An 18,152-nucleotide genomic window follows, 5' to 3' on the forward strand; every position below is an offset into this window, starting at 1 on the left:
CCCGTTCCGCTCGCAAGCACGCCATCGGACTTTGGGACCTCCTAGACTCCACCGCCCCCGACGTCGCCTTCCTGACGGAGACCTGGCTGAACACCACCTCAGCACCAGACATCGCCATAGCCATCCCACAGGGCTACAAGATCTCCCGCAGAGACCGCACCAACGGAGTGGGAGGAGGAATCGCCATCATCCACAAAGACTCCATCAAAATCTCAACGAACACCGATGACACCCTCACCACCGCCGAGCACATGCACTTCCAGATCCACACCGACCCCAACACCACCCTCAGAGGAACTCTCATCTACAGACCCCCCGGACCCTGCCCACAGTTCAGTGACACCATCGCCGACCTCATCAGCACCCACGCCCTCGCTTCCACGGACTACATCCTCCTCGGGGACCTGAACTTCCACCTCGAGAACAACAACGACGCCAACACTACCACCCTGATCGACAACCTCGGACTCAAACAGCTTGTAACGACACCCACTCACGCCGCTGGACACACGCTCGACCCCATCTTCTCCGCAAGCCCCCACGTCTCCTTCAACCACACCACCGAACCACACTGGACCAACCACAGATGCGTCCACTTCACCTTCAGAAAACCCACCACACACCACCGCACCCAACAGCTACCACGCCGCTGCTGGGGCAAGGTCACTGAGGACCAACTGACTACCGCTCTCTCCCAGAGACCACCCACCGACCCCAATGACCCAGACACCGCCGTGACCAACCTCACACAGTGGATCAACGACTGCGCCTACACCCTCGCCCCTCTCAAGACCTTTACAACCAACCACACAAACAAGAAAGCTGCCTGGTTCACAGAGGACCTCTGGATCTCCAAGCACACCTGTCGGAAGCTGGAGAAGAAATGGCTCCATGACCGAACACCAGACAACCACACAGCCCTCAAGAGCGCCACCCGCAGACATCACCAACTCATCAGGACCTCCAAGAAGACCGCCTTCAAGGACCGCCTAGACAACAACGCACACAACACCAAAGAGCTCTTCAGCATCGTGAAAGAACTCTCCAACCCCAGCTCCATCACCAACGACATCCCGCCATCTCAAGACCTGTGCGACTCCCTGGCCACCTTCTTCCACCGCAAGATCACCGACATCCACGACAGCTTCAACCCCGACCCCCCCGCACCCACCACCGAGTCCACCACCCCTGCGCCTACCACTCGCACCAGTCGCTTGACCGTCTGGTCCAGCATCAGCGACAAAGACACCATCAAAACCATGAACTCCATCCACTCCGGATCCCCATCGGACCCCTGCCCTCTCCACGTCTTCAACAAAGCCAGTGCAGCTATCGCGCCCCACCTCCGGAAAACAATCAACTGTTCCTTCGAGACAGCAACCTTCCTAGAAAGCTGGAACCACGCCGAGATCAACGCCCTTCTGAAGAAGCCCAAGGCGGACCTCAAGAACTTCCGGCCCATCTCCCTGCTCCCTTTCCCGGCAAAAGTGACCGAGAAGATTGTCAACAAACAGCTGACCCGCTACCTCGAAGTCAACAACATCCTGGACCCTTCCCAATCCGTTTTTTGCAGTAACCACAGCACCGAGACCACCCTCATCGCCGCCACTGACGACATCCGGACCCTGATGGACAAAGGAGAAACAGCCGCCCTTATCCTCCTGGACCTATCAGCAGCCTTTGACACGGTCTGCCACCTCACCCTATCAGCACGCCTCCATGATGCCGGTATCCAAGAGAAGGCCCTGGCCTGGACCACATCCTTCCTCTCCGGCAGAACCCAGAGCGTCCGCCTCCCACCCTTCCGCTCCAAAACCACTGAGATCATCTGCGGCGTCCCACAGGGATCCTCCCTCAGCCCGGTACTGTTCAATATCTACATGGCCCCCCTCGCCCACGTCGCACGACAACACAACCTCAACATCATCTCCTACGCCGACGACACCCAGCTGATCATATCCCTCACCGAAGATCCCCACACCGCCAAAGCTAACCTCCACCGAGGAATGAAGGCCATAGCCGACTGGATGAAGGACAGCAGACTGAAGCTGAACTCAGACAAGATGGAGGTCCTCATTCTCGGACCGACCCCATCAGCCTGGGACGACTCTTGGTGGCCCACGTCACTAGGCACAGCCCCGGAACCCACGGACCACGCACGCAACCTGGGGGTCATCCTCGACTCCACTCTCTCCATGACCAGGCAAGTCAACGCCGTCTCCGCGTCCTGCTTCAACACCCTCCGTATGCTCCGCAGGATCTTCAAATGGATCCCCCTCGACACGAGAAAAACCGTTACCCAGGCCCTCATCACCAACAGACTCGACTACGGGAACGCCCCCTACTCAGGAACTACAAACAAGCTCCTGAGACGACTCCAACGCATCCAGAACGCCTCGGCCCGGCTCATCCTCGATGTCCCCCGCCGCAGCCACATCACAGTCCACCTGAGAGGCCTGCACTGGCTCCCCGTCAACAAAAGGATCACCTTCAAGCTCCTGATCCACGCACACAAAGCACTGCACAACACCGGACCCATCTACCTCAACAACCGACTCAGCTTCCACACCCCCACCCGAAGCCTCCGCTCAGCCAACCTCGCCCTCGCCACATTCCCCGCATCCGAAAAACTACCGCCGGCGGCAGATCCTTCTCCTACCTCGCCGCCAAGACCCGGAACACTCTCCCCACCATCCTACAACAGACCCAGGAACTGCTGGCCTTCAGAAGACTCCAAGACCTGGCTCTTCGACCAGTAGCACCCCCCCACCCCAGCGCCTTCAGACCCTCGTGGGTATGTAGCGCGCTTTACAAATGCAGTGATTGATTGATTGATTGAAGATAATTATTAAAAAGGCTGTTTTCAGGGGGCGTCTAAAAAAGAATAGATTTGTTTCTGCCCGGAAACAAAATGAGAACGAGTGACATAGTATAGCCATTGCTGTAGAAAACATGTTCCCCATAAGTGATTGCTCCGGTCTCAGTGGTGGAAAGCAATGATTGGTTTTCAGGTCTGAGGGAGCGTGATGATTGACAGAAGAAACATTTATTGGCCAGATATGAGGATGATTTGGGGTGGACGGCTTGAAGGGCAATCAACAGGGCCTTAAAGGCTACCTGAAACTGAATGAGTAGTCGGTGTAGAGAGTGCAGTACAGGCAACATCATGCTGCAGTATTCTGAGCAAGCTGCAGTCAATATAGGAATTTGTTTGGGGATCCATTGTGGATTGATTGAGCTTAGTCAGGGCGCAATTGAATATTAGCATTCACTAATTGTGTATGCAAAAAAGGATCAATCAAGGTTGACTATTTGCTTTCTTCATACCATCTCAAATCATAGTGCATTTTGTAAAGCTCTGAATACTCGCCTATTTAACTACTAGTGTAACCCTTTTGTCTGTCTGCATTAGGCACCTACCCAATCTTAACACTCATACATATGCTATGGAAGGGGAATGGGTAGAAATTCAATGGACGTGCATTCCTTATTCACACAATATGTACAATCATTATGCATTGCTATTGCTAACTTTGTCTGGACTAGGCACAGGAGAATGCAAGAGTTACACAAGCATAAGAACTGACCCATTAATGGTCTGTTCCTCCATAATGCAACAGTGAACTGTATTTATTTCTACCACTTTCCCAGGGCTAGAAATGGATCATCACGAAGATATTGAGATGCCCGGAATGGGCTATTAGGCCTGTTGCATTTACTTAGCCTCAAACACACATGAACAGCAGCCAATTAAAGGAATGCTGCTGGTCCATATGGAGAATTTTAGCATAAGCCTGACTTATGCATATTAATCGGGGGTAGGACGGGCAAGGTGCAGCACACTGCAGGATGATCAGCTTCTCACAAAGAACAGGTAACTTGATGGATCAAGATTTTTAATCATGTGCCGAGTTGGTACCGGTCTAGTGAATATACCACTAAACAAATATACTTATGACCTGTGGCATAGCTTTTAAAGTGGTTGTGTTTCAACGACATGTGTGCAAATGGAGACAATTAGTACATGAACCAATGTATTAATCAGGTGCAGATTACAGTGGCTGGACAAATCCCAATTTATGCATGTTAACTGAGGTGTGCCTGAGCTGCAAATACATTTTGGTGCACACAGCAGCACAGGCAGGAACTAAAATCTGCAAAGAACAGCAGCCCTCTGTCTCCTTTCACCCTTATTCAGTAGACCTACATTGAAATGCCTTTCTCTTAAACTCACAGAGGCCACAATACTAAAGTGACATGTGCAATGTGAAATGGATACCAGAAGGAGGATGCAGTGATACCTGGTGGCAATCCCATGCTTCTCTCAATAGCAGTAGCTGTACTATACAATAGAATTTGTCCAACAGAGACACTTACATTTCGCAAGGAGTTAGCAACTGTCCCACAAGGAACTCACAGTCACACCCTTTCCCACATGTTTCTTTAGTTTTGTGAGGAGGACGTCATGATTTGTAATGTAAAATGTGAATCCCAATGCACAATTTTGCACTGTAAATTTAGTGTTGTTACAGAGGTAACTTTGCAAATGAAGGGTCTTGGATTTTTATACTCATTCTAATGTCCAGTTATTTATAAACAGGATTTGTATTTTACCTCATCTTAACAAATATTTTCCCTGTTTTAATGCCTGTACACAAGTTCTAACATGCTTTGAATTTCTCACTTGAAAGCATCATGTCACAGAGTTAGAAGAAGTGTAGGTTTTACAATTTTGCTTAACTCGTTCTATCAAATGCTTTTGTACAAAATACACAGAACATATAAAACTATAAAAGGTGTATAAATGACTTGTTCTCCTTTACGGTTCCAATATTTTCCATTCTTTGCTTTAAATTAAGTGAATCCTTTTTATCCAGGTGCATCTTCTTCTATGTACAATGTTTCTTCTGTTGAAGACCAGGATTTACATATTCCAATTCACTACCTGGAAAAGTAGACTCTGCTAGCTTGGAAGTGTTGATTCTGCCTGTCTGTATCCAAGGAGATTCTGAATTGAGCAGTGGCTCCTTCCTCCCTTTCAGAGGGGCTTGGGCGTCAGTTAACTTGGCCCTTATATACGTTTCCATTGGTTGTTACATATTTTGTTGTGATTGGTTGCTGGGATATGTATTTCTACTGGCTTAAGGATTAGGGCCAGTGTTGTGATTGGTCTAGAATTGGGATTCCTATTGGTTCATGGTTTTAGGGCTAATATTGTGATTGGTACTAGGGTTGAGGTTCCTACTGGTTCTTAGTTTTAGAGTTAGTGTTGTGATTGGTAGTCAGAACTAGGGGTGTGGTTGGTTAATAGGGCTAGGTCTCCCATTGGCCATAGGGTTTAGGTTTGCAAATCTGATTAGTTGGGGTTAGGACTATGTTTCTATTGGCAAATAGGGCTATTTAAGCCCAGGGCTCAGGAAGTCTCAGCCCGGGCATCGAGGCTAAGGGCAGTTGCCTGTTTGTGCATGTTCAGGACTGGTTGGGCCTAGGGCCAAAGATGCTGCAAAATTTTCCAATTACCACAAATGACCTTATTCCCTACACATTCTTCAACATCCAAACAAATATCAGCAAAGGCATCCAAATCATGCACCAGAAACATACCTCATACAGATTGCAATGCCTCGTCAACCAGCACAAAACCCCACATACCCCACCTATACACATATCCACCACAATTACAACAGTAAGACACCTTTATTCTCACACCAAACATTACTGTGTCTATTCCCACTAAAATGTCATGCCATCGTCTACACAACACAATACCACACTATACTTTACTTTCAGCCATCCAGATACACACTCCCTGTTCACACAAACCAACAGCACTATCGTCTATTTGCTCTTGCCAGACCACCTTTTATCATGACAAAACCTAAACCCAGCCTTCCAACACACCATCCACAAACATTCTCCCCCTCTCTTCACCAATTACACACAACCATACAATCCTTACTTTCCACTCCACCACACATATTACCTCTTCCAGTGAACAAAACGAATATAAACACCTCTAACCCTCACCCATCCCCTCTAACACACCTCATACACTCTTCTCCAAAACACATCAACACCCCCTATAATATTCTAATATCACTCACCAGCACTAACTCGCATACAAATCCTTCACATAAAACCACAACATCAATATCTCCTCTCACTATTCCACAAGAACAAAACAAACCACAACATCAGCACATAAAAAAAAGAAACTTTCATACTTTCCGTCACACCCACTTCCACCCTCATTACTACACAAATAATACAAATCCTGACCAATCTTTACTTCTGAATTCTCACTCTTCACAAACATCTACCACAAGCACCCCAACACAGCAACATTCATTGACCCCCCTCTCATCCATTGCACAATTTAGAGCCTTACATTATGATTCACACGCTCCTCCCCTACCCCAAACCATACTTCTTCCACACTAAACAGATGCAAACAAAATAAACAACATGCCACTCTTAACAACTTTGCATCCCCTTGTCTATTACACAATAAGGCTACTCTACAAAAAAACTATATTCATCATGTCACTCTCAGCCATCAAGTCCACCACCAACACACACAGACTCAACAAATGCCTCCTGAGCCTGCTGGAAGAGGAACACTACATAGAAAACAAGAGGATTGTGACCCTCACACAGTTATCACAAAGAACAACACATCTGCTACAAACTCAAAATATACTGCTCACCCTTCTCCAAAACAAAACACCTCCACCACAAACACACATTTTCGAAACTGTCTGCTCATAAATGCTTGAGCACTCTAAAAAAACAAGCACCACATCTATGAGATACTCACAGACACACAATATGACTTACTATTCATAACGGAATCATGGTTGGGAGATGACATGGTGCCAGTGTTTCATGAAGCCGTTCCTCCAGGCTACCAAACCATCACAAAACCGTATAGGCAAGAATGGAGGTGGGATAGCTATTATATTCAAACAAGCAATAAATCTTTATAAAACAGACAACATTTCCATACAAGGTTGTGAGGCCCTCCTCGTCAGATGCAACCCTACACCAACTTCCTCCTATAACTTCCTCCTCCTTTACAGCCCTCCACATAACAATTCAACATTCCCAGACAATTTTCTAGATACAGTCTCAAACCTTGTAACATTATCCTCAAACCTATGCATTCTTGGGGACCTAAACATTTGGTTTGACAAACCCAATATGCCCCATCCAAAAGCTATCACCACTGGCCTAGTCACATTGAACCTATATCAGATTGTACACAATCCCACACACATCATTGGACACATCCTAGATGTCATTTTTGCAAAGCCGGAACTGGTTACCTTTCAAAGCATCACACCAATCACATTGTCTAACCACCATTTGGTAACTTTCTGACATAAAACACCACAAATCAACACTCCCCATAGCACCTCACATACATGCATCTATCGACCATGGAACAAACTCAATTTTGAAGACTTAGAAACACAACTAACAGCCAACACTGATCTAGACACAATTAATTATTTTCCAAAACTTTATGAGTGGCTACAGGGAGATTTTTACATCCTAACACCACTCAGAAAAACAAAATAGGACAAAAGAAGTCCAACACCTTGAAGAAACACAGAACTTTAAAAGATAAAGCAACAAATCAGAAGGTTGAAATGGACCTGGCTCAAAACAAACAACATTTAAGACAAACCTCAGGTACACAAACTTAACAGAATACAGAAATCATCAAACAAAAAAAGCTAAAAAAGTTACTACTCAGACAGAATTTAAAATGCTAAATCTTCAACTAAAGAATTAAAAAAAATTCTCAATGAATTTTGAAAACCCGAATGGATGGAAGGACATCATCCCACTACTCAAGATTTCACAAACAAACTGGCAACTCATTCCACAACCAAGGCAAACACATTGGACTCTTATTTAAAACAGAAGAAAACCATTAGCACCAACCTGTTTCCTAAAATCCCCTCCAAGAGTAAACCAACCCAGTCTCTGTACTCCTTCAAACAAATATCACACAGTGAATTAGTGGATTTGGTCAAAACAAGCAGGCCTTCCGGCTCCCCTTCTGACCATTGTCCACCACAAATCTTCAAGAACATTATTTTATCTACTTCTGCTGCCACACCTGTAAGAAAAATCATCAATAACTCTTTAACTACTGGAATTTTTCCTGACGACCTGAAAAAGGCATGGATATGTCCGTTATTGAAGAAAACAAACCTAGACCCACATGACCCCAACAACTACTGACCAACTACAAATAGATCTTTCCTGGGCAAACTGATAGAAAGAGCAGCATTTTCCCAGTTGTCACAATTCATTGAAGACAACTCCATATTTTCAGACTACCAAACTGGATTCAGCCCAGGAAGAGGCACAGAATTGGCACTCATAGCAATCTGGGATGATCTTAAAAACACAATTGAACGCAATGGAGTTGCTGCACTACTTCTCTTGGACCTCTCAGTTGCCTTTGATACTGTTGACCATGACACCCTAGTTCAAAGACTCAACGAAGCCGGCATAGAAGGGACTGCTCTTGACTGAATTACATCCTACCTTCAAAACTGAACTAATATTATCTCTTCTCCCCTGTTCTCGTTCAAACTCCACCTCACAAAAGCAGGGGTCCCCCAAGGATTAATCATCTTACTTATACTTTTCAACATCTACATGATGTCATTACCAGATTTGATGAATGATTCCCAACTCATGCTACAACTATGCAGATGAAACACAAATACCAGTTAAATTGGAATGTCCTATAGACATTGAAAAATCACAAATCTTCAGTTGCCTCAGAGCCATTGATCAGTGGATTACCTGCAGCCATCTCAAACTGAATGCTTCCAAAACAGAAATACTCACATGTGGCGACTAGAAAAATTATGACCCTGTGCGCCTGGCCTGATGATCTGAGACCACCTCCTCAAGTATCCAAGGAAGTTAAAAACCTTGAAATTATCATTGACTTCAAGTTAACGATGAATCCCCAAGTGGACAGATTAGCATGATCAAGCTTCATCACCTTGAAGACTCTGTGACACATCTTCCCCCACCTCGGATTCCCACACAAGGTTCAGGCTACTATTTCTCTTGTACTATTGAAACTGGATTATGCCAATGGCCTCTACCATGGATCATCTCTATTATGAAAAAACTACAACGTATTCAGAACTCAGATGCCATGCTACTATTACATGTAAAGCCACAATCCCACATCTCCTCTGGCTTGAGAGCACTACACTGGTTATGGATTGCCAGAAGATCCACCTTCAAGCTGATTTGTATCACCCAGAAATGTATACATGGAACAGCAACACTTTTCATCAGAAACAAAATAACCACATACATTCAACAAAGAAACCTCCGCTCAAGATTGTCACCTCGCCTTAAAACACCACCATACAAGAAAAAAACAATGGGTAGTACATCCTTCTCTATTCAAGCAGCCACACTATGGAATTCATTACCCCCAAAAATAAGATCCATGGATAACTATCCTGTCTTCAGAAGGCTTCTCAAGAGTTGTCTCTTTCCTTCATAACCACCATATTCAAATAGCAATGGAATGCATGTGCCTGTGTTGATAAATATTTATAATCAGTGTGTATAGTCTAGATATGTATAGTTCATTGAGAAATATGTATAGTTACTATTTCATAATAATAAATTATACACATATTCTTAAAGCCTTTTTAGTGAATGTATATTTATTCATGGTTTAAATATATATATATGTGTGTGTGTGTGTGTATGGCTGTATTAGCATGTGTGTATATATATCTGTGTGTGTATATACATATATATGTGTATATTATTCTATGTTTAACATGTTCCTAAGTCATTGCATAGCTCCTAGATAAGTTATTATATTAGATACTTAGGAATCCCTGCTTTCTTTTTTATATCACAATGTGCAAATGTTGTCTTAACTATTTAACAGCAAACATTTCCCTACTGCAAAACTGAGGAAAGATAAATGAATATTAGAAAAGTACACATTAACATTAAGTATTACAAATCTTGAAAGTCTGTGTTTATACAATACAACTTTACTACTCATGTTATTATAAGCATTATAATATTCCTTGCATATATATTACCTTACTATATACTTACATTTCTATATATCTATTTATTACTCTAGTCCTACTGTACTAGAGAAAAGTAAATAAAAATAAATAAAATTAAATCTATGAATAAAATTCAAAAATTAAATAATTAAATAAAAAAATGAAAAATAAAAAATAATATAACTTTTTCTCTCTCGTAAGCTTTACTCTGCCTCATCACCCAATGTCTCCATCAATCTATCCTCCATCCCCACTCTGACTTATTCCAAACCCATTATACTATTTAGCTCTTCCCTCCTCTACCGCATCTAGCTCACCCCAATCCTCACTTTACTACTTTGATCTCCCAAACAACCCTACTAAATTCTCCCTCATTTATCTTACGTTTGACTCATCCAAAAGCCCTCCTGCTACCATGGATTCCCTAACCCCTTTCCACAGACTCTTCCCTCCTCCATTTCTCCTTTACTCATCTCAAGCCTCATCCTATTACTATAAAGTCCCAATTAACACTTCTGGATTCTTCCCTTCTCTATCCCTCCATTACTCTAGTCAATCCAACTAACAAACTCACAGATGTGTGGCCTGTCAGTGTACGCTCTGGTAGAATGTAGGTGCATGCCTGAATTTGCTGATTTTCTAAGTACAAAATTAGTTACCGTCACTGGATTTAGCATCAACTGTGGAGCTCAGGGAGTTAGGGGTCACGCACTGTGACATACTACCCTGACTCACTCTCACCTTCCCAAATTTCTGAGAAAATGACTCCTTAAGGGGGAAGGCATAATCTTGTTGCCTTCATTTGTAATATAAATATTTTACACCTAAGTATTTGCCCCTTTAAGCTCTTATGAACAACGTTGCTTATGTAGGTAAGTCAGTATTTAGCATTTTGCAACCGGCGCAGGGGAGAGCAGCTCAAAGGTTCTGCAACATTATCAGTCAATTGGAAGATAAGCCTTGTGCCAAGTACATGGACCATTGGCATTTACATAACCTTAGACCAATGTCTGAGAGTCAATATAACCTCAACGGGTTGTCCCTGAAAACGTGATGCAAGTATCCTTACAGTTTCAGATGTGAATGGACTTGTTGTCTAGTAAGATTTGCTGAATTAAAGGGGCTTCTTGGATGAGGGCATTAAAGAAGAATGTATAACCACACCTAATGGGCAAAGTCTTTACAAACCTGTATACTTCCTGGGAGCAGCCCCCTACAAAAAGGATACGTAGGGGCCTTCATTGGTATGCTTGATTTACTGCCATTTTTAATTCACCAGTTGGGACTAGTGTGTCACCATCTCATGCTTCAATACTGTCAAGCTAATTACAAAGGCTCCAGTTTCCCAGAACCCCAAACCCCCATGTTGTATTACATCTGCAAAATGTATATTTGAGGATTTTCCTTTTGTATTGTAACAACAGAAGAAAGACCATAGCATCTGCACCATGTACCAAAACTCTGCAAGACCAACAGTTCCCAGGTATTAATCTGCTCATAAGTGCTTTCAAATGTGAATATATATGATTCGTACTGTGAAATGTAATTCTGGGGTTGTGGTGTTATTATACACCCCGGGAATGAAAAAAATTAATATGTATATATATATATATATATATATATATTTATTGCAGGAAGCATTGTTCAGTTAGCAGGAATGTTTGTTTAGTGAGGTCCAAATAATATCACGTCTTGACTCTTAACTCAGGATTTATATTATGCTGTGAAATGGTACTCTTCTGTCATTGTTCCATAGTTTGCATGGTGGGAAATTCCCCAACTTTGGTCCCCATGTTCCCAAGTAGCGTACCTGCGTGGGACTTCTTGAATTTTGGCATAAACAGTACAATATTTTGGATGCTTTCGAGACTTTGAGGGTCATTTAGACCCTGGCAGGATGTCCACCGACCTGCACAGCAATAAATGCCAGCTCTCAGTGAGGCTGGCAGTGACTCTTCACCCTATCTAGAGATCTCTGCTGGCTTGAGGGGGATCTTTGCCTCAAAAGTGCTTCTAAGGGCAGGTTGGTAGAGCGCAGGTTTATATCATGTAATCTAGCAGGATCTACTTAGCCTTTGATCCATCGGGTTTGATCAATTCACAAGAGATAAGAAGTTAAAATGACATCAGTAATTTATGATGCTACAGCGCTGCAACTTTGCATGCTTGCAAATGCTACAAAAACCCAAATTATTATTATTTCCCCGTGAAGCTACATTTACTTGGCTTCTTCCACTTGGCATTAGATAGACCATTAGCAGAATGAGGCAAGTGAGGACAAATCACAGTTGAACAAATGAAAGCTAACCATATATTTGAGATATCTGTCAGATACTAGTGCTGAAATTAGAGTTGTCCAACAAGAATATTGTTTGCTGGACAACATCATGAACAGCAATTATTCATATCGTGCCAGACATTTAAAAAATTGTTTACTGTATGGTCTTTCTGTCTACGAGTGACATGAATTGTGCGGTAGCATAGGGAAATGGAAAGATTTGCAGGTAGAACCATTGAAATTGGAAGCTTTGCAAACATGGCTAGATGATTCGGACATGCACGACCAAAGCTAAATAAGTGAAAGCTTTATTGGAAGGGTTTATATCAGGTCAGTATAGTTACTGGAGCCAATATAAATAAGTTGAACCAGGGGGAAGGATTGATTCATGGCCGAGTTAGTGGCAAAATGTCAATCAAGGTGGGATTTTGTGGTATCATTGATTTCAGGGCTATGTTCAGTGAATCCACTGTAATAAGGTCTGCAATTAGCGGGAGGATTGCATTTCAGTCAGGACTGGGGTTAGTAGATAGAAGGGGGGAATGTGAAACTAGATTTAGTGAAAAAAGTACATTGATAACTACATTTATTTTATGCATTGCAATCAGATGAAGATTTAAGGTTCTGAATTCAGGGCCTTGTTTAGTTAAAGTAGCAAATGAAGGCCTACATACATTTTATTTTTGAATTTCACTTATTTTTTTAAATCAAAGTTTCACCCTTTTCAGAGTTAAAGAACATGATGCATGAAATGAAAAAGATATACAATTGAAAGGTAGTATATTTTATTCCAATGTATAAAAACCAGAATGGTGAAGGGAAAAGATTAAAAAGCAAGTGGTCTTTGACAGATTAGCATGCACAAGAGCTCAAGAGGGGCAGAGTTAATTCAAGAGCAGTGCACTTAGTGGAATCTTCGAAGTCAGACAAGATTTAATGTCTGCATTGCAATAGGGAGCTATTTACTGCGTGTGAGTTGTAGCAAATACAGGATGACAGTGTAAATACTGAAATCATGAATATTTTTAAAGGAAATATTCAAATGAAGTCATGTTAAACTGGAAACGTTTAAATTAGTGCTAGATGAAGCCATTTTAATTAAGGTATATTACAGGTAAGTTGTCATCGAAGGGCTAAAATTGGCGGTTTTGTGTCAAAAGTGTTCGTATTTGAAAATCACATCTTACTTAAGCACTTTATTTTCTATCATATGGGTTGAACCTATTGGATATTACCAAATCCATATCTTGACACGGATAGTCTAAAATCAATACCTTTAATTCCCCTGCAGAATTGAAACTTGTGGCCTTTTGCGCATGCTCATGTCAATAAATGTGTACTTGCAGTGAGTGGCGTGCACCAGTACTGTGCTTTCAGATTGCGCATATCCGATGTGCCCAATATCTGGTTCTTCTTTAAATCTAGGACATGAGTGGTCCGATTTGTACACAACTACGTGAAACACAATCTAAGCTACAGTTTTAACTGTAGCAATTGCTTTTTATCCTTACCCCGATTTTCTGAGGAGACTTAAAAGGTTCTTTCTTCACTATTCGTAGGTAGAAAGCAGCAGGGAGAATGAAAATTAACATGGTAGCTGCTGACGCACCTGGAAAACAGAAGTTTCTCTTAGTCAACGAAAACAGTGAAGAAAACAAGAAGCTCAACATGCTGATTCGTTAAAAAAAATCGCATTAATACTTTACATCCACACGACTATTTGCACTTGAAGCCTTTTTCTGGAACGGTAGCACAGCATTATTTTGATGCTACTGTTCTTGGGGGGATGGGAATGGCCCCTTTCAGGACATAAATGCGGCTGCCCTTTGCTTGACGTTGTATTAAACATTAGTAAGGAGCGCAGGGGTGGTTTTCAGACAGTGAGCATCTGGGAGTGAAGCAGACCATTTTGTACGCAGTGAGTGGATTAGAAACACTTTTCAGAGAGTGAGGGGAGATGATTTTGGGAGGGCGTGATATCGCTGTGCAGACAATTCACAGAAAAGCACAAGGCAGGCACTGAGTGTGTGACAAGACTTCTGCAGCAAGTGGGAGGTAAGCAATGGTCGGAAAGAGATGGTGGCAGACGTTATGAGCACAGGGAAGTAACAGCGTGAGGGAGAAACTGAGCAGAAAGTGAATAGATAAGCAGGGGGAGACACTGCAGAAAGCGAGCAAAGGAGCACAATGACTGCACTGTTACTGAGTGGGGAGTGAGTGAGACAGTACCGATGCGTGGTTGCTGACTGGGGAGTGAGTACCGCTGCACAGTTACTGACCAGGCAGCAGGTGAGGGAGTACCACTGCACGGTTACTGACCAGGGAGTGAGTGAGGGAGTAGTGCTGCCCGATTACTGACTTGGGAGCGAGTGAGGAAGTACTGCTGCATGGTTAATGATGGGGGAGCGAGTGAGGGAATACCACTGCATGATTACTGACCAGGGAGTGAATGAGGAATTACCCCTGAATGGTTACTTACTGGGGAGCAAGTGAGGGAGTACGATTACATAGTTACTGACCAGGGAGCAAGTGACGGAGTGCCGCTGACCGGTTACTGACTTGGGAGTGGTTGAAGGAGTACTGCTGCATGGTTACTGACCGGGGTGCGAGTGAGGAAATACTGCTGCATTGTACTGACCAGGGAGCGAATAAGGAAGCACTGCTGCATGGTTACTCACTGGGGAGAAAGTGAGGGAGTACCGCTGCATAGTTATTGACTGTGGAGCGAGTAAGGGAATACTGCTGCATGGTTACTGACCAGGGAGCAAGTGAGGGAGTACCGGTGCATGGTTGCTCACTGGGGAGTGAGGAGGGATGTCCAGTGCATGGTTACTCACTGGGGAGTGAGGAGGGATGTCCAGTGCAGGGTTACTCACTGGGGAGTGAGGAGGGAGTTATTGACTAGTGGGGGAGTACTGCTGCACGATTACTGACCAGGGAGTGAGTAGGGAGTTACGCTGCATGGTCCCTGACTGAGTAGCAATTGAGGGAGTATGCTGCATGGCTACTGACAAGGGAGTGAGTGAGGAAGTACCGCTGCAAGGTTACTGACTGAGGAGCGAGTGAGAGAGTAATGCTGCTCGGTTACTGAGTGGGGAAAGAGCAGCCCGGCAGCGACTGGATGAGCCAAATAGAAGAGAGTGGTGGACTAAGTACGGGCCTACCAGAGTATGGAATGAAAGGCTCTGCTGGCAGTGAGGAGAAAAATGTTGTTTAGACTGAGTGGAGGGTTAAACAGTACACGTCTAGACCCAAATATCTATATTGTGGAATTAGTTTGATGGTACAGGCTAAAACATGTCCTTGTGTAAAAATATAAAAATGTGAATTGATGCTGTTCTATTACTACTGGAGAGAAGCAGAGCAATGAGACTGAGAGCCTAAAAAGAGGAGGGACACTATCAAATCACAGTGGGGCACCTGAGTAATTCATTTAATTATACAGCCATCAACTAGGACATCATTCAGTTCATCAAGATGGCAAGTTCTTTATTCAGTCCATAGATACACAGGTAGAGTCCTCAAAACACTTTTATTCTTCAATACATAAATCTAGCCCAGCCGAATCAGACTCTACATTACAGCTCGTGGTGTATGCAAATTAATTCATACATGCCAGCACACAAGGGCCTGTTGTCTAGAAATTACAACTGACTGCCAGTGTCACAGATGAAATGTGGCAGCTATTATAAGAAATATGGGTTAGATAATGGGACTAGAAGGTGGAGGTGCAGGAGAAATATGAGACAATATTATTTTACATGGAATGGCAAAGTGAAATAAATTATACATCTGTTTGAAAGATACCATGACACTTCAAAAGATTTCTTTAAATCCTAAGTGGAAACTGCAATAAACACACCCACTAAGCAGTGTATTTTTCTGCAACATGCACAACTTCATAGTTCGGCCCTGAGTGGCTATAAATACATTTACTTTTGAGTTGATTGTATTGTGAATTGAAAGTAGCTTGAATTTGTTTTTGTTCACCTTACCTATGAAACCAAATATGTCCTTAATTGTTGGTACAAATATTACGAGAAGGTTGTTAAATGCTAAAATAATTGCTGCTATTAAAATGTGCCTCATCCAGTTAAATTGTCTGCCAGGAAACAGCATGGTGGTGACTGATGTTCGAATCTGTGAATGGAAATAAAGAAGTTATGTGACATGTTAAATATCATTTTATTTGTATATAGTGCTTATTAATACACATATATTAACTATTAAGATAGATAGAAAGACGATAGATGGATAGATAGATAGATAAATAGATAGATAGATAGATAGATAGATAGATAGATAGATAGATAGATAGATAGATAGATAGGATAGTCCTGTCACTCTTCTGCTTCTAGCAAGTTTCATTATATGTGCGTCTGTTGTGGTTCCAATAGATGTATGTATGGGTGTGCGCGCGCGCTTGCCACAATAATGAATACCCTAGTCAACATTATCATGTTTTAAATGTTGGCATGTATGCTTTAATTGCCTGCAAACATAAAGCAGTTTAGCTTTAATTTTTTTCGAGGATTTGCTGTAACATGCCCCATTTGGCCCCATTCTTTTCAACAATTTGTCTACCCTATTTTTAAATATCAAGAGAACATTTCCACTCACATGACTCAACTGCTAGGTGCAATGTCCATTGTGTATTAACGCAACGCCATTTTGAAAGTTCGCGGGGCTTCAATAAGTATGAAATTCTTGTTTCAAGGGTTGAGGAGTCGTATTTCCAATTTATGAGAAATTAAAAAGAGCAGGCGTGCCGATCTGCCTGCTTTCGGGAGCTGTAACATCACACCCTGCCTGCCCTTTGTAGAGAGATGCACAGTATGTAGGTAAAGGGTGAGCCGTAACTAGGTGACGCTCAAGTGGTGCACTCTGGCTGTCATGCAGTAATTGGCTTAAGCAGCCCCCAGGCCGCAGGAGCTGCACTTTGGCAAGTGTTTAAGCCCTGAAGCAATAGTGTGTTCTCCCCGCCCCCCAACCCCCCCCCCACCAGAAGGAAAGCAGATATGTGTCTGCTTATCCCGTCGTTGGAATTATTGCTTTTGAGAAGAATAAGACACAGTATATGCTTGCCCAAGCCTAATAATTTATAAGAGTTCGTGTAACATTGTAGCAATTTAGATAATTCTCGTTCATCCTGCGAGAGCCCGAGTGGCCTATGATTTTTAGGTTTGATTTATAATCGTGCTTGCACCATTCACGGCACACGTATTGCATTACAGCTTTTGTATAGCGCCTACAAGTGCTCCGATTCTCATCCTCTCCTAGGTATCCTTTCAGAGGTGTGTGTTTTGAAGTGTGTAGAGTGACATATATGCAGAAGCTGGTTGAGGTGCATGAATGAGGAAAAGACATCCTCCACACATGGTGAGGCATATGTCACAACACACATGCGTGAACGCTGGAGAAAGTGTGAGTGAGGACGTATCCAGGCAACTACATTGCAGTTTGGATAGATATGTATCAGTGTAGATGATTAGCGTTTGTAGTGAAGGAAAAAGCCAAGTCTTTAGTGCTTTCTTAAACTGAAGGTTGGTGTTTATGCTTTTTATTCCGGCAGGCATTGAATTCCAGAGTTTAGATGTCTCTCAAGAGAAAGTGGTACCTCCAATTCGAGATTTTTTTGTGTGGCGGTACAATCAATAAACAATGGAATATATCTAGAACGGAAAGAGGTTTTCAGTGAACCATCTTCAACCAATGCTTAATTAGTAAAACGGTAAATACTGGTCCTTAACATTTTTCTCAGGAGACAGTACGAGCCAAGGAACCAGCCATATTGC

The 18,152-nt window shown here is 43.0% G+C and overlaps 1 protein-coding gene across 10 annotated transcripts in view; it reads right to left on the minus strand.

Moving 5' to 3' along the window:
• The window catches only part of SLC38A4 (solute carrier family 38 member 4), a 262,923-nt gene that overhangs the window by 3,281 nt on the left and 241,490 nt on the right, over nucleotides 1-18,152 (minus strand). For all 10 annotated transcript variants that reach the window (XM_069229035.1, XM_069229038.1, XM_069229043.1 and 7 more), the window contains 2 exons: nucleotides 16,353-16,497; nucleotides 13,869-13,966 (listed from right to left, as the gene is read on the minus strand). In XM_069229035.1, coding sequence (XP_069085136.1) covers nucleotides 13,869-13,966; nucleotides 16,353-16,497 — 243 coding nt within the window. The remainder of the gene's footprint in view (nucleotides 1-13,868; nucleotides 13,967-16,352; nucleotides 16,498-18,152) is intronic.

Source organism: Pleurodeles waltl, chromosome 4_1 (genome assembly GCF_031143425.1).
Source record: "Pleurodeles waltl isolate 20211129_DDA chromosome 4_1, aPleWal1.hap1.20221129, whole genome shotgun sequence".
Classification (NCBI taxonomy): Eukaryota; Metazoa; Chordata; class Amphibia; order Caudata; family Salamandridae; genus Pleurodeles; species Pleurodeles waltl.